This window comes from Thunnus thynnus, chromosome 14 (assembly GCF_963924715.1).
Source record: "Thunnus thynnus chromosome 14, fThuThy2.1, whole genome shotgun sequence".
NCBI classification, from domain to species: domain Eukaryota; kingdom Metazoa; phylum Chordata; class Actinopteri; order Scombriformes; family Scombridae; genus Thunnus; species Thunnus thynnus.
The window spans coordinates 17009852-17031515 of NC_089530.1; the positions used below are offsets into that span (position 1 = coordinate 17009852).

The 21664-nt window shown below is 39.9% G+C and overlaps 3 protein-coding genes across 3 annotated transcripts in view; all 3 read right to left on the reverse strand.

Annotated features, from left to right (window-relative positions):
• Positions 1-21664, reverse strand: part of LOC137197113 (uncharacterized) — a 42901-nt gene that overhangs the window by 7968 nt on the left and 13269 nt on the right. The window contains exons 6-14 of the mRNA XM_067610275.1: positions 18121-18155; positions 16171-16233; positions 15985-16050; positions 15646-15708; positions 15461-15529; positions 2351-2413; positions 2165-2233; positions 1826-1888; positions 1643-1711 (exon numbers count right to left, since the gene is read on the reverse strand). Of these exons, the coding sequence (XP_067466376.1) occupies positions 1643-1711; positions 1826-1888; positions 2165-2233; positions 2351-2413; positions 15461-15529; positions 15646-15708; positions 15985-16050; positions 16171-16233; positions 18121-18155 (560 nt within the window). The remainder of the gene's footprint in view (positions 1-1642; positions 1712-1825; positions 1889-2164; positions 2234-2350; positions 2414-15460; positions 15530-15645; positions 15709-15984; positions 16051-16170; positions 16234-18120; positions 18156-21664) is intronic.
• On the reverse strand, positions 3445-6076 carry LOC137197544 (polymeric immunoglobulin receptor-like). Its single transcript, XM_067611039.1, has 5 exons — positions 5851-6076; positions 5259-5585; positions 4833-5153; positions 4150-4184; positions 3445-3525 (listed from the first exon to the last, which is right to left on the reverse strand). Exons 1-5 carry the CDS (start codon positions 5888-5890, stop codon positions 3445-3447), a joined length of 804 nt encoding a protein of 267 aa, XP_067467140.1. The 5' UTR covers positions 5891-6076.
• Positions 18349-19972, reverse strand: LOC137197545 (polymeric immunoglobulin receptor-like). Its single transcript, XM_067611042.1, has 4 exons — positions 19784-19972; positions 19193-19516; positions 18768-19088; positions 18349-18533 (listed from the first exon to the last, which is right to left on the reverse strand). The coding sequence occupies exons 1-4, from the start codon at positions 19821-19823 to the stop codon at positions 18349-18351; spliced, it is 870 nt and encodes a 289-aa protein (XP_067467143.1). The 5' UTR covers positions 19824-19972.

Genomic DNA, 21664 nt, shown 5'->3' on the forward strand with positions numbered 1-21664 from the left:
GTAAGTTAAACTTTATTAGAAGATTTTTTAAATCTGAGTGACAAAGTCCTTTACAACAATGAAAAGAAATCACAAGCAAAAAAAACAAACAAACTAAATATCAACTAAATGCTTTAGATCACATTAATAGCTATGGAGATGCATGTTTTTAAAAAAACAGTTTTATTTGCACAGTAATGAAGCATAATTAGAATCAAAACAAAACAAAAAAAATGTACAGTCTATGATCAAAACACAAAGTGATTGAACCTTCCATATCTTGTTTGTGCCTAATATTACACCACACCCCGAGCAGAGCCTGAGGTTGTACTACTGGATCAACTACTAGATGACATTAGAAAATCAATTTTTTAAGTCCATCTTTAAACAATAGTCAGGTACCCAAATGGACATTCAAACAGGTTTTTCTTCTTTTAATCATTCCTCCTGTTCATATCGGACATTAAAAGATCTCTCTCTAATGCGCTTTCAATGTAAATGATGGTCATCCTTCCCTGCAAAAATGTATTAAAAGTTTGTCTGAGGCTAATATGAAGCTTCAGCCATGCAAATGATTCAGATCTGTCTGGAGAAACATAAAGAAGGAAATGTACACAAAAAAACTGTAACTTTGGAAGATTACATTTGATTTGACTAATTCAGCTTCAAATTAGCATTAACTGCAAATAAACTTTTAAACACATTTTTGCACAAAACAAGGTCCTTGGATTTTGACCCCCATCACCTACACTGGAAGCACATTAGGATCTTTTTACAGCCAGTATAAACAGGAGGAATGATTAAAGCTCCTGACAACTGACTATTGTTTTAAGACAGACTTCTTCAAGCCACTTCAAAATTCTTCTTTACATTTTTGGAGAAGTTTCACAATGGAGTAAGTTGGCCACAAGGCCAATTCCTTAATTTGGTCAATTTTAGAGGCCTGTGGTCCACACTGCTTCTGGTCCAACTCTTTCTCTTGCTCAACATGACATACAGACAAATTCACCACATCACATCTTTATCATGAAATATGCCTGTGCCTGCAGGACTGATTTATCAAAGTGAACTGAGATACAACTAATAAAATGCAGGACACATCAGAATGACCTCATCAATGTTGCCATACTTGCAGGATTAATGTCCTCTCAGCTTTTCTTCTCATTAGAACTTTTTCATTCTATTTGAGTGTTGACCCACTGTGCTGTAGATCACAACTCCATCTTCTGGTTCAGTCTAATGAGAAAAAAAGCACAGAATGCTGAATAATTATGACCTAATGATGAAAAACACAACAGAAATTAATTTGCCTTATTAACAGATAGTTTAAGTATTAACTGTGGGAGGTTTAAAATTCTTAAATTAAAACAATTTAACCAAAGAAACAAAGTGAAATAAAACACACATTGTTAGATGTATTTCCTTTTATGTATGCATTTGTGTATATGCATTATCATGAGGAGGTGCAGGGGAGCTTCAGTGACAGTGCTTTGCATGTAGTATTGGCTGAAAAAGCTAAATAATTGTCCTTTCAACATATGTTTTTCATTTAATTTTGACACATTGCATGTCACTTTATTTCTATCTTGGATTTGTTTTAATTTAGGCATTTTAAATCTTCCATGATTGAGAGGCTTATATGAGTTTAAAATAAATCACATACCATTTGCTTCCCACCATCCCTCTTATTAATAGTACTGTATGTCACACTGTCTTTGGGTGTCTGGTCCTGCTGGACAAAATACAAGGTCAAAGTGATAAAATTTCAGGGGAAAAAATGAAGGCGGACAAATAAAATGTGGGCAAATTATACTATGTTAAAAAAATATTTTTTTGTCTGGTTTACCTTCCTGGCCACATGAACAACGTTGGCATAGAGCACGTCAGGATCACTCCCAGTTTGTGAGACCTACGGTGGACGAATTTGAAATGTAGCATCAATCTCATCATATGCTATCTTACAATGAGTTGCTTTCTCCTGTCTAACTGCACAATTATTTGCTTGTAAGGAGCATTCACACATAAGAGCTGAAAAAGCTAAATAATTGTCCTTTCAACATATGTTTTTCATTTAATTTTGACACATTGCATGTCACTTTATTTCTATCTTTGATTTGTTTTAATTTAGGCATTTTAAATCTTCCATGATTGAGAGGCTTATATGAGTTTAAAATAAATCACATACCATTTGCTTCGCACCATCCCGTATATTCACAGTACTGTATGTCACACTGTCTTTGGGTGTCTGGTCCTGCTGGACAAAATACAAGGTCAAAGTGATAAAATTTCAGGGGAAAAAATGAAGACGGACAAATAAAATATGGGCAAATTATACTGTGTTAAAAAAATATGATTTTTTTGCCTGGTTTACCTTCCTGGCCACATGAACAACGGTGGCATAGAGCACGTCAGGATCACTCCCAGTTTGTGAGACCTACGATGGACGAATTTGAAATGTAGCATCAATCTCATCATATGCTATCTTACAATGAGTTGCTTTCTCCTGTCTGACTGCACAATTATTTGCTTGTAAGGAGCATTCACACATAAGAGCATTCAACATAAAGTTCACACCTTTACAAAGTTGTGAACTGAAGTTGTGAAGTTCACAACGTTCTTTGCACACCTACTTACTCCTACAACACTTGGGGGATGGTGCACTTTCAATGTAATGCAACAATGTATTTAAAAGTTTATCTGAGGCTAATATTAAGCTTCAGCCAACCAAATGATTCACATCAAGTGGGTATCTTTTAAAGTTACTGTCTTTTTAGTGCCAAATTACCTCTTTTTCTTATTATCCGTCCACAGTAGCTACTAAAAAGACTGTAACTTTGAAAGTTTACATTTGATTTGACTGATTTGCTCAAGTTAAGTCTGCTGAAGCTTCAAATTAGCTTCATACAAACTTTTAAACACATATTTGCACAAAACAATCCTTTGACTTTGTCCTCCATCACTTAAATTGGAAGCACATTAGGATGGGATCTATTAAATTTTAAAATCTTTTAAATAAAAAAAAGATTAAAGCAAGCAAAACCTGTTTCAATGTTCATATGGACACCTTTACGTAGTATGACTCTTGTTTTCAGACAGACTTGAAAAATTCTTTCTTTAAAGCCAGTGTGTGAGGGGGATTGGGATGAAAATTTGGTCAATTTTGGAAGCCTGGTCGACACAGCTTTTTGTCCAACTTACTCTGACTCAACATGACAAACTAACAAATTCACTTTCAGTTTGTGAGCCCTATGCCGGATGGACTATGATGGACTGTTGGTGAGTGATTCTTTTGTTTTAATTGGACTTTCTGACTTGATCATGCTCAGTTGGCTTAATTGCCACTGCAAACAGTTTTGCCAGGGTCACGTATTATATTGTGATTGCTACCTAAAATGGTGACTCCACAGGATGTACATAGGTCACATATTTTCATAGCTGTTCGCACAATTGGTGACCTCATAATATTTAGTTAGGGTCACACATTTCGATAGCAGTGATGGAGCCCGCCACCTCAATTGCATCAATATTTTTTCCATTGTTGACGCTCTAATGTCACAGAATCTGAAATGTCACAGATTTTGTATAAGTTTTACAGTTAGTCTGAGTGACTTGCTAAAATCTGTCTAAACGGTGGCCTCTTACTGTCTGGCTGTCATAATCCTGAGGAGGAAAGATCACATACTCATCAGGGTCGTCTCCAGATGTTCAGATACTCACAGCATTGGGTAGCAGCTAGTACTTACAGTAATTTGAAACCCAGTGACATTTTTCCCCTGGGTTTTCGCCTCTCAGAATGAGCTAACTTGCAGGACAATGCCATTTATTATTATTTTATGTCATCTAAAAATTCCCTTAAAATATCATGATTTTCCAGCTCTTCCATTTTGATGTATTTAGCTGGTATCAGACAGGTTTGTAATATCCACAGGCCCGGACAGGTTATGTTCTGGTTTAAATAGTACAACTGTTTACAGAACTCACAGAATTACCATGCTGATGTAAATCAAGGAAATTATAGCCAACAAACAGTTAATGTAGTTAAATAAGGTATATTGTACAGTTACACTTGCATGGTCAAGTTCCTTAAATGCTATTTACTTTCTGTGTTGTGTGACCAATCCAAATTTCTTATCAGCAAACATAATAAGGGAAATACATGACTATACTTACCGCTGTGATGTCAGACGTCCGAGGTTTGGTCTTATCTATAACAAACACATACATTTCTGAGGAAATTATTTTACAGAAACAGATATTTCATTCCTCAGTTTGCATTAGCTTACAACAGACTTACTGCATCTTATCATCCTCCATCCAAAAAATGCAGTGAGAGCAACTAACAGCTGTAAGACCAGGGTGATGATGAGAATCGTCATTGTAGTGGGCCTGGAAGGTAAATGCAGAGGTAGCCTACATTTCATCAAGAATAAAGGGGCAAATGTTTTTGCACAAACCCAGGTTGTAAATCAGATTTAAATGCATTGAAGTTGTAAAGAGTAGTAACCTCTTGTGTTCATCTTGCAAGCTCTCTCCACCAGCCCCAGTTATGGTGGTGTTTGTGGGCTGGGCAGTAACACTCATGAGCAAGGTGGAATGCTGGTGAGTGGTAGAAAGTGTCCCTGTGAAGTCAAAGTAAATTCATGTAAAAAGCCATGTTAATGCAAGAATTGTATCACGGTATTTTGATGATACTGTATATTATGGATTATAATACTGTAACTCCCAGATGTACAAGTTAAATTTTAATAATAGTATTATTATTAATAATATATCAGGGTTTCATTTTTGTCACTTTTGTTGCGTGCACTTACTGGTCACTAATTTATGAGAATAGAAAATGGTTTGAATCTTACTTGCTGTACTGGGGCTCATTGTAGTTGAGGGTGATTCCTTAACAGTTACGTTCACTGGCAACTGTAAGTCTCCTGCGGCACACCAGTACCAGCCGCTGCTCTCTGTCCTCAGTTTACTCATAGTCACAGTGAAATCATTAGAGACACTGGCATCGATGGTCACTGCTGTTCCATCTATTGATCCAAACTGATTTCTCACACAGGTGCTGCCCAGTCTGCACCACTTTCTTCCTGCTGAGTATTTATAGTGACAGTTGATAGTCACACTACGTCCTTTAAATGCTGTAATTTCTTGTTGGTCCACGTACAGATTTGACATACCTTCAAAAAGATAATTCAAAATTAGACACATTCTTAGTTTTCTTCCCCACCAAATTGTTCACAGAAAGGACTTAAAATGTGTTTAAAACATTTAAGGCATTTTACCTGTGGTCACTGACAGCTGAAAATACTGTCCGTCATCTGCCCCCGATACAATCTCCACACCACACCAGAAATAAGTGTCCTTATGCGTTATTTTATTAATAGTCACAGTGAAGATTCTTTGGTTTGTGTCATCAGAGATTGAAAACCTTCCTGAACTACTTTTTCCTTGGTTTGTTTTAACTACTATATGACACCACAGCCAGTCATTTCCTTGACACAAGTATTTCACATGGTTTCTGTAGTACTGGTCATAGAGACATGGGATAGAGATGGAGCCTCCAGCCTTAACTGAAACTCGACTCACTGTAATAATTTGACAGTGAATTCCTGCCAAAACAACAACAGACATTTATCTTGTAGTGATGCCTTCAAATGCATTGTATATATCAATATCAGTTACAGGTTAGTATCATGAATTTTATTAAAACACAATATTAAAATTTAAAATTAGTGGCTAGTTGTCACTTTAAATGTAAGACTCAAATTTTATCATTCAACAGCAATACATATATCAGTACCAACAATATTTTTTAATTACAAACTTGACTATCATTTATGCATAGCATTCATATTAGAATCTTAGCTGACTTACCAATGAGTCCAGCCAGTATTAGGTGAGGAATAAAACTCATGTCTGCTTCAGTGTTGTGAGTGAATGAGCACTTTCAACATTACAGTGGGTGACTCTACCTGGGTCACTTCCTCATTCAAGCAGTTCCTGCAGTAAATCTACTAGTAACAGTTTTAGTGCTTGTAAAAAAAAAATTAGTTTATTATTCCATGAGTTTTATTTACTTCATTTATAGTCACACAATGAGTTACTAAAACCTATTCCTTTTTTGTTAAAAAGTTTTTTTTAATTATATATGTAATTTTAATAATAATATATATTTATATATAAAGATTTTTTTTCCCTTCAAAACGTTCTTTCTAATCTACACAAATAAATGGGCATTTTTTTCAGTTTATTTCGATCAATTAAGTTTAAGAAAGAAAGGAAAAGACAGATAATGGTGTATTATGACGACTAAACCTCTAACCTCCCTGTGGCACATTCACTCTATTTATTTGTATAGCCTACTATCCTGAGCATAATCTCCATGTTAGGTGAACATCAAAACAAAGCAACTCAGCTCACGAAAGACTAGATTTATATTCAAGTATCTTTATTATATCATAGGTAAATTTGATATGTCATTTTACTGCAGTTCTATTTTTTGTTATGATGCAGAATTAAGTGAAAATGGGATTTGCTGCAGGATGAGAAATTATGCGCTTTGTGTGGCAATTACATGCATTCACTCACTATAAAGATCCACATGTATTCTTCTTTCACAAAACTGACATATTGGTCCTGTGATAAATTGATTTTGAAGAGGGAAATAGCGCCCTAACATAGAGACTGGATTGTTGTCTTCTGCATATGATATATTTCTGCTTTTGAAAATTAATATCACAATAGAATATTGTGATAAAATAGCAGTGAAGTATAGTCTAAATCTGAGATGAGAATAGGCTTAAAGACTCTCCCTGCTTTCCCCCCAAATTTAGACTATCCTCCCTTCAGTAAACAGAAAAATATATGACCCTTCACCTTTTCTGACAACCACACCCGACAGACTGTGGCAGGAAGTTGTGGCACTTTTGATGACACTTTCTGTTGCGGGTGCCACAAATGGTGGCAGCCCTGCATGATACATCCATGGGTGCATCCCAAGTCTCTTAAATTGCATCCAAAAAGTAAAAGTGATCAGTTTTGACCAACAGAGAAACTGTTTCATCATGGTTTCAGATTGAATACATCCACACAAATGCAATACGAAGAGTTGCTCAGCACATGTGAACATTTTGACTGTATAACATGCTGTGAAACAGTGATACTTCATAGTGTTTCAGTGCTTCAGTGATCAAAGACTGGGGACAGTTTTGAGATGGTTTAAATATAGGTTACTGTATGAGCTTTGCTGTGGTCTCTCATAAATGCACCATCTTATTGAATGCAGAAAACTCATGAGTTGTCTTGGACAAATCAACTCTCTGAGAGGACAGGCCTGTAGAACCTGAGGTTTAACATAGTATACAGACATAGCTCACTGGATGTTTCAGCTATTGTTAAAATATTGTGATGTGAATTGGCGAAGACACCTTGATTGGACTGATAAGTGATGGACTAATGAGTGTCAGGTGTGGCTGATTGCGCAGCTGTGGGACTCTGAAAAAGGGGAAGGGAAGAGCAGGCATTCGTGTGTGTGGAGGTCGGGAGAGCGTGCTGTTCTGCGGTGTGGCTGCGTTCATTCCGGGAGCGGGAGGGTGTCGTTCGCTGCCGTTTAGGGCTGCCGGCGACGAAGACAGGTACGATAGGGGGTTAGTGAGTTCCTGTGTTAGGAGGGGAGGTCTGCTGCCTCCTTTAGTTAGTTAGGGCTGGGGCTTTAGGAGCGCAAGCCGCCGCCGCTGCTCTTCAACCTCGCTGCTGCCTCCGGCACGCCGCCGTTCCCTGCCTGTGCACCTGCTGCGCCGTCCGACGGAGCCGTGGTTCCCCGGGGAGTTGGACGGTGCCACAAGCTCAGACCCCGGGGGGGGGGTCTCGTCGACCACGCAAGTTTAGTATATATTTTAACTTGTATGTATTGTGTATTTGTTGTTGTATTTTATTGTCGTTGGGACAGGAGAGAAGCTGGGTGGGATTGAGTTGGGTCCCGGGTGGGGGGAGGTCTTGTATTGGCCCCACCCTCTTTCTTAAAGTAGACGTGCGACACCACTGTGTGCAGTGTGGTGTGCTCCCAGGCATTTCCTGAAGTTGTGGTGATGTGCTCTTATCCTTGTAGTGTCTTGCATCTTTGGATGGTGGTGTGAAATATTATAGTGTGGCCAGCCCTGACTCCCCCTCAAGTGGCATAACTATCCTATTTAGTGAAACTCCGAAGCCCCTTCTTTTTATTGGGGTTTACTTAATAAAGATTTCTATTTTTCTTGATACTCTGATGGTCTGGTGTCGATTATTCTGAGGTCTCTGTCATTTATCCCATATAAGTTCTGGTTTCTGTCTGAACTCAGATTTATTACACTGGTGGCAGCGGTGGGATAAATCATTTAAAAATGTCAGAGCCTGAGAATAACGCACCTCAACCTGTTGAGTTAGCCATCAACCAAGATGCCCCTCCTCCTTCAAGTGCTAATGTTGCAACTCCCCGCCCAGTTTTTATGCCAGAGACTTTTACTGGTGCTGGACGAGAATGGTCAGACTGGGCCGAGCAATTTGAGATGGCCGCTGATGTAAACAATTGGGATGAATCATTAAGATTAAAATTTATGAGTCTCTTATTGTCTGGCCGAGCCCGTGAGGTTTACAGTGGGTTATCAGCAGCAGCTAAAACTAATTATACCTTGTTGAAAGATGCTATGGGGAGGTGTCTAGATCCCTGTGATAGTGATGATTGGAACAGGGCTAGCTTCTCCTCACGAAGGAGGCTTCATAATGAGACTGTCCGTGAATTTGGTATCGCTTTGCGCCGGCTGGTCGCTAGAGCCTACCCTTCTGCAGACCTCAATACTCAAGACTTATTGGCAAGGGACCATTTTATCACTCATGTGGGCAGTGGAGATTTGCGTATTGGCCTTCGCAGTGCCAAACCTGTAACATTAGAGGCTGCGATTAATTTGGCTTCCGAACTTGAGCTCATTAGAGGCCTGGAAAATAGCCATTTAGCTCAAGATGCTAAGGTTCGGGGGATTTCAGAACAGAAGTCTAAAGGTGATGAGCAGATAGAAACTTTGCTTGGGGTGGTGGAAGGGTTAAGGCAGGAGGTCAAGTCTTTGCAGACTACTGTACAGGTTTTAAAATCAAACCCTGTACGTCCTGCCCCAGTTACATCAACCCCTTTACACCAGCCAGCTAACACATATGGCAATACTACAGCTAAACGAGAGACTATGGAGCTGGGAGGGAGATGTTGGGAGTGTGGATGTAACCGGCACATACGTCGCAACTGTCCTTATTTGCAGGGAAACTAGAGGGGGCGTGCACAGAGGGCCCAATGCCCGCCCCCTCTTCATCGGTATCTACTAGGGCCCTTGAGGAGGCTACAGGAGGCTCTGGCTATCTTGCAGCCAAGATAGGTGGGTCCAGTCGTCATGTGTTGGTTGATACTGGAGCCACACGCTCTGTTATACCTAAGCAGATTTGGCTTTCTATTACTAAGGGAGGATCTGACTTACAAAAATATGTTGGGGATGCAAGAGCAGCAAATGGTGGGGCGATGGAGGTTCTTGGGGGCTGGCAGACAGTATGTCAATTTGATTCTTTGGCCTTGGTTGCTGATTTTTTTGGTGTCTGACGTACCATCTGAAGAAATTCTTCTTGGCTTTGACTTTCTGTCCAGATATGGTGCCGTGGTTGACCTTGGTGAGAAAACTTGCCGGATAATGGGGAAGACATTCCCCCTTGTAGATCTTAACCCAACATCACAGCCCCAAACTGTTGTTGTTCAGAACGATACAGTAGTACCACCACGGAGTGAGGCCATAATTTCAGGTATGGTCCAAAGTGCATGGGGGGACTATGCAGAGGGGATGTTGGAACCCACCTCAGCCCTGTCTAAACACTGTGACCTATTGGTAGCCTGTGTGGTTTGTAAGGTGGAGAAGGGGACACTGCCAGTACGGGTTATTAATGTGACTAGTGATGCTTTACCACTGAAAAAGGGCATGAAAGTGGGTACGCTCTTTACTGACATAGAGGTTGATGAGGTGGGAGGATGTACCGGGGAAGGGGGTGACGCTTTACAATCCTGGACAGTCGACAGCCTCATGAGTCAATTTGGGGTGGGGGATAAGGGTCTCTCCGTTGAACAAACCGAGGCAGTAAAACAGTTATTGCACCGGAATCTCTCTGTCTTTAGCCGGGGTGAAACCGATTTGGGCAGAACTCATTTGACAATGCATGAAATTGATACAGGTGAGGCCAAGCCTATCAAGTTGCCTCCACGAAGGGTCCCACTCCATTTGCAGCAGGAGGTAGCAGATGGTCTGAAACAAATGCTTGACAGCGGCATCATTCGGCCATCTTGTAGTTCCTGGGCAGCCCCTGTAGTTCTGGTGCGGAAGAAAGGGGGTGGGCTCCGTTTTTGTGTCGACTACAGAAAACTTAATGATGTCACTAGTAAGGATGCATATCCTCTTCCCAGGATAGATGATGCGCTCGACAGCTTAAGCCATGCCTGCTGGTTTTCCACTCTCGATCTAGCTAGTGGTTACTGGCAGGTGGAAGTTGACCCTAAGGATCGCTATAAAACTGCTTTCATAACACGTCAGGGGTTGTTTGAATTCAATGTTTTGAGTTTTGGTCTCTGCAATGCGCCCAGTACATTTCAAAGATTAATGGATTTAATCCTTGCAGACTTGCAGTGGACAACTTGTCTAGTGTATTTGGATGACATTATTGTGTTTGGGCACACATTTCAAGGAACATCTGGCTCGTCTTGATGAGGTGCTTGTAAAACTTCAGCAGGCCAACTTGAAAATTAAACCCTCTAAATGTAATCTGTTCTCTACTCAGGTTCATTATCTAGGGCATGTCATCTCTGCTGAAGGGGTGATGGCGGACCCTGCTAAGGTAGCTGCAGTGAGGGAGTGGCCTGTTCCAAGAAACCAGACGGAGGTCCAGAGTTTTGTAGGGCTAGCCTCCTACTATAGGCGTTTTGTGAAGGGTTTTGCTGATATCGCTCGTCCTTTACATCAGCTGGCGGAGAAAGGGAAGCGTTTTCAATGGACTGAAGATTGTCAACGAGCATTTGATCAGCTAAAAGCCAGCCTTATTACTGCGCCTGTGTTGGCGTATCCAGACCCAAACAAAACATTCATCTTAGACACTGATGCCAGTGATGTGGGAATTGGAGCAGTGCTATCTCAAGAATGGGGGGGGCATGAACGAGTTGTTGCATATGCCAGCAGGGCGCTTACTAAGCAAGAGCGTAAATATGCTACCACAAAAAAAGAGCTTTTGAGCATGGTCATGTTTACAAAACATTTCAAACATTACCTGTTAGGTAAGGAGTTTGTGTTACTTACTGACCATAATTCCTTGCGGTGGTTACATAATTTCCAGGGGCTGGAGGGGCAGCTAGCTCGCTGGGTGGAACAACTTGCTAATTTCCAATATAAGATCGTACATCGGCCAGGCAAACTTCATGCAAATGCTGATGCTCTTTCAAGGTTGCCTGCCTTCGGTGATGGGGGAGGACAGGGTCAGGAGTTGCCAGCCAGTAAAGAGACAAGCAAGGAGATCTCTAAAGTGTGTGCTGTACAGGAAATCCCTCATGGTCCCCCTAGCGAAGCGAGGGAGATAGATGAGCTAGCCCAAGCCCAAATGGATGATAGAGAGCTACGGCAGATTATAGACTGTAAAAAGCAGGCAGATGAGTGTCATATGCCAGATGACCCTGAATTACATAAGTATGCTCCTGTTTGGAGTCAACTGCATGTGCAAGGATCTAGGTTGGTGAGGATCCCCCCTGCCCATTCTGACGCTGCTTCTCAAACACAGGTGGTCCTCCCTTGTTCTTTGATACCTAAGGTTTTGGCACAGCTACACAATGACGCCACGGGGGGTCATTTGGGGGTGCATAAGTTACAAGGGAAGGTAAAGGACCGTTTTTATTGGCCAGGATGGTTTGGGGATGTTAAGAAATGGGTGAAAGAGTGTGTAGATTGTTCCTCCTGCAAGACCCGGGGTAAGCTTCCATGTGCTCCGTTGCAGCCATCAGTTACATCAAGACCTTTTGAACGGGTGGCACTGGATATCCTTGGCCCTCTTCCAGAAACCCCTTGTAAGAATAAGTATATCCTAGTGATAGGGGACTATTTTTCAAAGTGGACTGAGGCCTTTCCTCTTCCTAATCAGGAAGCTAGCACTATCGCTAAAGTGCTGACAGAGGAGTGGGTGTGTCGTTTTGGGGTTCCCCGCAGTATCCATTCAGATCAAGGCAGAAATTTTGAGTCTACTTTGTTCAGGGAGGTGTGTAGGCTTTTGCATATTCACAAGTCTCATACATCCCCTTATCATGCCCAGTCAGATGGCCTCATAGAGCGCTTTAACCGTACCCTGTTGTCCATGCTGTCGTTGTTTGTAGAGGACAACCAGTTAAACTGGGACACTCTGTTGCCTTATGTGATGTTGGCATATCGGAGTAGTGTTCATGCCAGTACTGCATTCACTCCTTATAAAGTCTTGTTTGGGCAAGAAATTGTTCTGCCTATTGACATCATGTTAAACCTAGACACCCAGGAACATTTTTCTTCTGTTAATGACTATGTGTCCAGGATGAGAGAGACACTTTCGACAGTTGTAGAGGCAGTAAGAAGACATCAGTCCAGGGCCTCAGAGAAACAGAAAAATTCTTATGATTTTAGGGCCAATTTTCAGTATTACTCTGAGGGAGAGTTAGTCTGGGTGCAGAACAAGGCTAGGAAGAGAGGGCTGTGTCCCAAGTTACAGAGGAGGTATAAAGGCCCTTTTAGGGTGGTCGAAAGAGTGACAGATGTGCTCTATAGACTAATGTCAGTGGAGGGAGGCCCTGAGTGTGTTGTGCATTTCAACCGGCTTAAGCCCTATAATTCTTCTTTGGCAGTGACCAGTGATCCAGTGTCCAGGAGGGCTGACGGACTCGACAGACCCGACATTCAGCTGACCAGACCTAGACGACAGCGTTCAGAGGTCCGGTTTGGTGCGGGCTGGGTCCATCATCGCTGCCCAGCTGACCTGGGGACATCGGAAGGAGAGAGGTTGCCACTAAGGGGTCATGCGGCTCAAGGCCCCGTGTCTTCCGGAGCTGGAGGAACACAGAGGATCCCTCTAAAAAACTGCTCTGATTCCCCCGCATCTGTGGGCCCTTCCCCTGAGGATGCACCTGCAGCCTGCTCCAGTCAAGAGGAGAGGCCAGAGTCCAACGGTCAGGGGAGTTCCGGTGGTCGCCCCCTACGGCACCGGAGGCCACCTGTTTGGTCGCAAGATTACCAGATGATAGTGCAGTGACTCGGGGACGAGTCTTTTTTTCATTAGGAGAGGGGAAAGTGTGATGTGAATTGGCGAAGACACCTTGATTGGACTGACAAGTGATGGACTAATGAGTGTCAGGTGTGGCTGATTGCGCAGCTGTGGGACTCTGAAAAAGGGGAAGAGAAGAGCAGGCATTCGTGTGTGTGGAGGTCGGGAGAGCGTGCTGTTCTGCGGTGTGGCTGCGTTCATTCCGGGAGCGGGAGGGTGTCGTTCGCTGCCGTTTAGGGCTGCCGGCGACGAAGACAGGTACGATAGGGGGTTAGTGAGTTCCTGTGTTAGGAGGGGAGGTCTGCTGCCTCCTTTAGTTAGTTAGGGCTGGGGCTTTAGGAGCGCAAGCCGCCGCCGCTGCTCTTCAACCTCGCTGCTGCCTCCGGCACGCCGCCGTTCCCTGCCTGTGCACCTGCTGCGCCGTCCGACGGAGCCGTGGTTCCCCGGGGAGTTGGACGGTGCCACAAGCTCAGACCCCGGGGGGGGGGGTCTCGTCGACCACGCAAGTTTAGTATATATTTTAACTTGTATGTATTGTGTATTTGTTGTTGTATTTTATTGTCGTGGGGACAGGAGAGAAGCTGGGTGGGATTGAGTTGGGTCCCGGGTGGGGGGAGGTCTTGTATTGGCCCCACCCTCTTTCTTAAAGTAGACGTGCGACACCACTGTGTGCAGTGTGGTGTGCTCCCAGGCATTTCCTGAAGTTGTGGTGATGTGCTCTTATCCTTGTAGTGTCTTGCATCTTTGGATGGTGGTGTGAAATATTATAGTGTGGCCAGCCCTGACTCCCCCTCAAGTGGCATAACTATCCTATTTAGTGAAACTCCGAAGCCCCTTCTTTTTATTGGGGTTTACTTAATAAAGATTTCTATTTTTCTTGATACTCTGATGGTCTGGTGTCGATTATTCTGAGGTCTCTGTCATTTCTCCCATATAAGTTCTGGTTTCTGTCTGAACTCAGATTTATTACAATATATTTTTAAATGGTGGAAGTTCATTTGAAATGTTTACTTTGTCTCCATCATACACCAACTCATAATTGCATTACCCTCAGAAACCACCATCAAATCTAGATAGTGGCAGTGGAAGAGATAAGCAGTTGAAACCACAAAGTTTAGTGATAATGTTAACTACTGTTCTTAGGGTGCATAGAGGGGCTACCAAAGTATATTTTGTTGGTTAAATTGTCTCCTGCTCTCCTGATCATTCTCTTCAGGTAACATGTAAACTATCTGTTTAAAAGAAGAAAAAAGTGAATATGATAGAAGTCCTGTTTTTGGCAAGTTAAATGAGAAAATACTAATCCATTAAAGCAGCTTCCAGAATTAAGGTCTTTGTGTGTGTATGTTCATGCACAGCAGTCATGTGTGCCTATGACACACAATGGTGCATATCTGACAAAAGTTGTTTCAACCTTAAAACCACTCAACCAACTCTTGATTGATTATGTTAGAATATGACCGGTTATGTTCAAATTATTTGCTTTCTCCAATCAAATCCAGAAATTGTTGCATAATTTGAATATTTCTGGACTACTCTCTTTGCGCTGCGGATGCTTGGTGTTATGGAGTGTATGTATCTGTAATACAGAATACTGAATCCTGGTCTGGAGTTTTACAGAATGTGAGATATATATATATACATATATACACACACACACACACACACACACACACACAAACACACACACACACACATATATATATATATGTGTGTGTGTGTGTGTATATATATATATATATATATATATATATATATATATATATATAAAAACACAACAGAAATTCATTTGCCTATTAAGAAATTCATTTGCCTTATTAACAGATAGTTTAAGTATTAACTGTGGGAGGTTTAAAATTCTTAAATTAAAACAATTTAACCAAAGAAACAAAGTGAAATAAAACACACACTGTTAGATGTATTTCCTTTTATGTATGCATTTGTGTATATGCATTATCATGAGGAGGTGCAGGGGAGCTTCAGTGACAGTGCTTTGCATGTAGGCTGAAAAAGCTAAATAATTGTCCTTTCAACATATGTTTTTCATTTAATTTTGACACATTGCATGTCACTTTATTTCTATCTTTGATTTGTTTTAATTTAGGCATTTTAAATCTTCCATGATTGAGAGGCTTATATGAGTTTAAAATAAATCACATACCATTTGCTTCGCACCATCCCTTATATTCACAGTACTGTATGTCACACTGTCTTTGGGTGTCTGGTCCTGCTGGACAAAATACAAGGTCAAAGTGATAAAATTTCAGGGAAAAAATGAAGGTGGACAAATAAAATGTGGGCAAATTATACTGTGTTAAAAAAATATTATTTTTTTGTCTGGTTTACCTTCCTGGCCACATGAACAACGTTGGCATAGAGCACGTCAGGATCACTCCCAGTTTGTGAGACCTACGGTGGACGAATTTGAAATGTAGCATCAATCTCATCATATGCTATCTTACAATGAGTTGCTTTCTCCTGTCTAACTGCACAATTATTTGCTTGTAAGGAGCATTCACACATAAGAGCTGAAAAAGCTAAATAATTGTCCTTTCAACATATGTTTTTCATTTAATTTTGACACATTGCATGTCACTTTATTTCTATCTTTGATTTGTTTTAATTTAGGCATTTTAAATCTTCCATGATTGAGAGGCTTATATGAGTTTAAAATAAATCACATACCATTTGCTTCGCACCATCCCTTATATTAATAGTACTGTATGTCACACTGTCTTTGGGTGTCTGGTCCTGTTGGACAAAATACAAGGTCAAAGTGATAAAATTTCAGGGGAAAAAATGAAGGCGGACAAATAAAATATGGGCAAATTATACTGTGTTAAAAAAATATAATTTTTTTGTCTGGTTTACCTTCCTGGCCACATGAACACCGGTGGCATAGAGCACGTCAGGATCACTCCCAGTTTGTGAGACCTACGATGGATGAATTTGAAATGTAGCATCAATCTCATCATATGCTATCTTACAATGAGTTGCTTTCTCCTGTCTAACTGCACAATTATTTGCTTGTAAGGAGCATTCACACATAAGAGCATTCGACATAAAGTTCACACCTTTAGAAAGTTGTGAACTGAAGTTGTGAAGTTCACAACGTTCTTTGCACACCTACTTACTCCTACAACACTTGGGGGATGGTGTGTCAAACTGCGGTTTAGATCAGCACAAAGGCTGTAGGAACAGAACAATACCACCATATAAACATATGGCACCATATGAACATTCAAACAGTTTTTTCTTTTAATCATTCCTCTTGTTCATATTGGACATTGAGAGATCTTCCTACTCAAATGCACTTTCAATGTAATGCAACAATGTATTTAAAAGTTTATCTGAGGCTAATATTAAGCTTCAGCCAACCAAATGATTCACATCAAGTGGGTATCTTTTAAAGTTACTGTCTTTTTAGTGCCAAATTACCTCTTTTTCTTATTATCCGTCCACAGTAGCTACTAAAAAGACTGTAACTTTGAAAGTTTACATTTGATTTGACTAATTTGCTCAAGTTAAGTCTGCTGAAGCTTCAAATTAGCTTCATACAAACTTTTAAACACATATTTGCACAAAACAATCCTTTGACTTTGTCCTCCATCACTTAAATTAGAAGCACATTAGGATGGGATCTTTTAAATTTTAAAATCTTTTAAATAAAAAAAAGATTAAAGCAAGCAAAACCTGTTTCAATGTTCATATGGACACCTTAACGTAGTATGACTCTTGTTTTCAGACAGACTTGAAAAATTATTTCTTTAAAGCGAGTGTGTGAGGGGGATTGGGATGAAAATTTGGTCAATTTTGGAAGCCTGGTCGACACAGCTTTTGGTCCAACTTACTCTGACTCAACATGACAAACTAACAAATTCACTTTCAGTTTGTGAGCCCTATGCCGGATAGACTATGATGGACTGTTGGTGAGTGATTCTTTTGTTTTAATTGGACTTTCTGACTTGATCATGCTCAGTTGGCTTAATTGCCACTGCAAACGTTTTGCCAGGGTCACGTATTATATTGTCATTGCTACCTAAAATGGTGACTCCACAGGATGTACATAGGTCACATATTTTCATAGCTGTTCACACAATTGGTGACCTCATAATATTTAGTTAGGGTCACACATTTCGATAGCAGTGATGGAGTCCGCCACCTCCAATGCATCAATATTTTTCCATTGTTGACCCTCTTATGTCACAGAATCTGAAATGTCACAGATTTTGTATAAGTTTTACAGTTAGTCTGAGTGACTTGCTAAAATCTGTCTAAACGATGGCCTCTTACTGTCTGGCTGTCATAATCCTGAGGAGGAAAGATCACATACTCATCAGGGTCATCTCCAGATGTTTAGATACTCACAGCATTGGGTAGCAGCTCGTACTTACAGTAATTTGAAACCCAGTGACATTTTTGCCCTGGGTTTTTGCCTCTAAGAATGAGCTAACTTGCAGGACAATGCCATTTATTATTATTTTATGTCGTCTAAATATTCCCTTAAAATATCATGATTTTCCAGCTCTTCCATTTTGATGTATTTAGCTGGTATTAGACAGGTTTGTAATATCCACAGGCCCGGACAGGTTATGTTCTGGTTTAAATAGTATAACTGTTTACAGAACTCACAGAATTACCATGCTGATGTAAATCAAGGAAATTATAGCCAACAAACAGTTAATGTAGTTAAATAAGGTATATTGTACAGTTACACTTGCATGGTCAAGTTCCTTAAATGCTGTTTACTTTCTGTGTTGTGTGACCAATCCAAATTTCTTATCAGCAAACATAATAAGGGAAATACATGACTATACTTACCGCTGTGATGTCAGACGTCCGAGGTTTGGTCTGATCTATAACAAACACATACATTTCTGAGGAAATTATTTTACAGAAACAGATATTTCATTCCTCAGTTTGCATTAGCTTACAACAGACTTACTGCATCTTATCATCATCCATCCAAAAAATGCAGTGAGAGCAACTAACAGCAGTAAGACCAGGGTGATGATGAGAATCGTCATTGTAGTGGGCCCGGAAGGTAGCCTACATTTCATCAAGAATAAAGGGGCAAATGTTTTTGCACAAACCCAGGTTGTAAATCAGATTTAAATGCATTGAAGTTGTAAAGAGTAGTAACCTCTTGTGTTCATCTTGCAAGCTCTCTCCACCAGCCCCGGTTATGGCGGTTTTTGTAGGCTGGGCAGTACTTGGTTCAACAGAAAGTGTCCCTGTGAAGTCAAAGTAAATTCATGTAAAAAGCCATGTTAATGCAAGAATTGTATCACGGTATTTTGATGATACTGTATATTATGGATTATAATACTGTAACTCACAGATGTACAAGTTAAATTTTAATAATAGTATTATTATTAATAATATACCAGGGTTTCATTTTTGTCACTTTTGTTGCGTCCACTTACTGGTCACTAATTTATGAGAATAGAAAATGGTTTGAATCTTACTTGCTGTACTGGGGCTCATTGTAGTTGAGGGTAATTCATTAACAGTTACGTGCACTGGCATCTGTAAGTCTCCTGCGGCACACCAGTACCAGCCGCTGCTCTCTGTCCTCAGTTTACTCATAGTCACAGTGAAAACATTGGAGACACTGGCATCGATGGTCACTGCTGTTCCATCTATTGATCCAAACTGATTTGTCACACAGGTGCGGCCCAGTCTGCACCACTTTCTTTCTGCTGAGTATTTATAGTGACAGTTGATAGTCACACTACCTCCTTCAGATGCTGTAATTTCTTGTTGGTCCACGTACAGATTTGACTTACCTTCAAAAAATAATTCAAAATTAGACACATTCTTACTTTTCTTCCCCACCAAATTGTTCACAGAAAGGATTTAAAATGTGTTTAAAACATTTAAGGCATTTTACCTGTGGTCACTGACAGCTGAAAATACTGTCTGACATCTGTCCCCGATACAATCTCCACAGCACACCAGAAATCAGTGTCCTTATGCGTTATATCATTAATAGTCACAGTGAAGATTCTTTGGTTTGTGTCATCAGAGATTGAAAACTTTTCTGATCCACTTTTTTGGTTTGTTTTAACTGCATAAGAGCAGGAGTGCCAGTAATATCCTTGACACAAGAATTTCACATGGTTTCTGTAGTACTGGTCATAGAGACATGGGATAGAGATGGAGCCTCCAGCCTTAACTGAAACTCGACTCACTGTAATAATTTGACAGTGAATTCCTGCCAAAACAACAACAGACATTTATCTTGTAGTGATGCCTTCAAATGCATTGTATATATCAATATCAGTTACAGGTTAGTATCATGAATTTTATTAAAACACAATATTAAAAATTTAAAATTAGTGGCTAGTTGTCACTTTAAATGTAAGACTCAAATTTTATCACTCAACAGCAATACATATATCAGTACCAACAATATTTTTTTAATTACAAACTTGAATATCATTTATGCATAGCATTCATATTAGAATCTTAGCTGACTTACCAATGAGTCCAGCCAGTATTAGGTGAGGAATAAAACTCATGTCTGCTTCAGCGTTGTGAGTGAATGAGCACTTTCAACATTACAGCGGGTGACTCTACCTGGGTTACTTCCTCATTCAAGCAGTTCCTGCAGTAAATCTACTAGTAACAGTTTTAGTGGTTATAAAAAAAATTAGTATATTATTCCATGAGTTTTATTTACTTCATTTATAGTCACACAATGAGTAACTAAGACCTATTCCTTTTTTGTTAAAAAGTTTTTTAAATTATATATGTAATTTTAATAATAATATATATGTATATATAAAGATTTTTTTTCCTTCAAAACTTTCTTTCTAATCTACACAAATAAATGGGCATTTTTTCAGTTTATTTCAATCAATTAAGTTTAAGAAAGAAATGAAAAGACAGATAATGGTGTATTATGACGAGTAAACCTCTAATCTCCCTGTGGCACATTCACTCTATTTATTTGTATAGCCTACTATCCTGAGCATAATCTCCATGTTAGGTGAACATCAAAACAAAGCAACTCAGCTCATGAAAGACTAGATTTATATTCAAGTATCTTTATTATATCATAGGTAAATTTTATATGTCACATTTTACTGCAGTTCTATTTTTTGTTATGATGCAGAATTAAGTGAAAATGGGATTTGCTGCAGGATTAGAAATTATGCGCTTTGTGTGGCAATTACATGCATTCACTCTCTAATAATTATAAAGATCCACATGTAAACTGACATATTGGTCCTAGTGATAAATTGATTTTGAAGAGGGAAATAGCGCCCTAATATAGAAACTGGATTGTTGTCTTCTGCATATGATATATTTCTGCTTTTCAAAATTAATATCACAATAGAATATTATGATAAAATAGCAGTGAAGTATAGTCTAAATCTGAGATGAGAATAAGCTTAAAGACTCTCCCTGCTTTCCCCCCAAATGACACTTTCTGTTGCAGGTGCCACAAATGGTGGCAGCCCTGCATGATACATCCATGGGTGCATCCCAAGTCTCTTAAATTGCATCCAAAAAGTAAAAGTGATCAGTTTTTAGAATATAGACTTTGACTGAACAAAATGACCAACAGAGAAACTGTTTCATCATGGTTTCAGATTGAATACATCCACACAAATGCAATACCAAGAGTTGCTCAGCACATGTGAACATTTTGACTGTATAACATGCTGTGAAACAGTGATGCTTCATAGTGTTTCAGTGCTTCAGTGATCAAAGACTGGGGACAGTTTTGAGATGGTTTAAATATAGGTTACTGTATGAGCTTTGCTGTGGTCTCTCATAAATGCACCATATTATTGAATGCAGAAAACTCATGAGTTGTCTTGGACAAATCAACTCTCTGAGAGGACAGGCCTGTAGAACCTGAGGTTTAACATAGTATACAGACATAGCTCACTGGATGTTTCAGCTATTGTTAAAATATATTTTTAAATGGTGGAAGTTCATTTGAAATGTTTACTTTGTCTCCATCATACACCAACTCATAATTGCATTACACTCAGAAAACACCATCAAATCTAGATAGCGCCAGTGGAAGAGATAAGCAGTTGAAACCACAGAGTTTAGTGATAATGTTAACTACTGTTCTTAAGGTGCATAGAGGGGCTACCAAAGTGTATTTTGTTGGTTAAATTGTCTCCTGCTCTCCTGATCATTCTCTTCAGGTAAAATGTAAACTATCTGTTTAAAAGAAGAAAAAATGTACATGATAGAAGTCCTGTTTTTGGCAAGTTAAATGAGAAAATACTAATCCATTAAAGCAGCTTCCAGAATTAAGTTCTTTGTGTGTGTATGTTCATGCACAGCAGTCATGTGTGCCTATGACACACAATTGTGCATATCTGACAAAAGTTGTTTC

Excerpts from the sequence above, each read along its gene's own strand:
- LOC137197545 (XM_067611042.1), bottom strand. The coding sequence starts at position 19,823 with ATGAGTTTTATTCCTCACCTAATACTGGCTGGACTCATTG. Across the intron at positions 19,517-19,783 it reads AATACTGGCTGGACTCATTG|GAATTCACTGTCAAATTATT; the intron begins GTAAGTCAGCTA and ends TTGTTTTGGCAG. Across the intron at positions 19,089-19,192 it reads TCAGCTGTCAGTGACCACAG|GTAAGTCAAATCTGTACGTG; the intron begins GTAAAATGCCTT and ends TATTTTTTGAAG.
- LOC137197544 (XM_067611039.1), bottom strand. The coding sequence starts at position 5,890 with ATGAGTTTTATTCCTCACCTAATACTGGCTGGACTCATTG. Across the intron at positions 4,185-4,832 it reads AATGAGCCCCAGTACAGCAA|ATAAGACCAAACCTCGGACG; the intron begins GTAAGATTCAAA and ends TGTTTGTTATAG. Across the intron at positions 3,526-4,149 it reads GGACGTCTGACATCACAGCG|AGCGTCAACAATGGAAAAAA; the intron begins GTAAGTATAGTC and ends CTGTGACATTAG.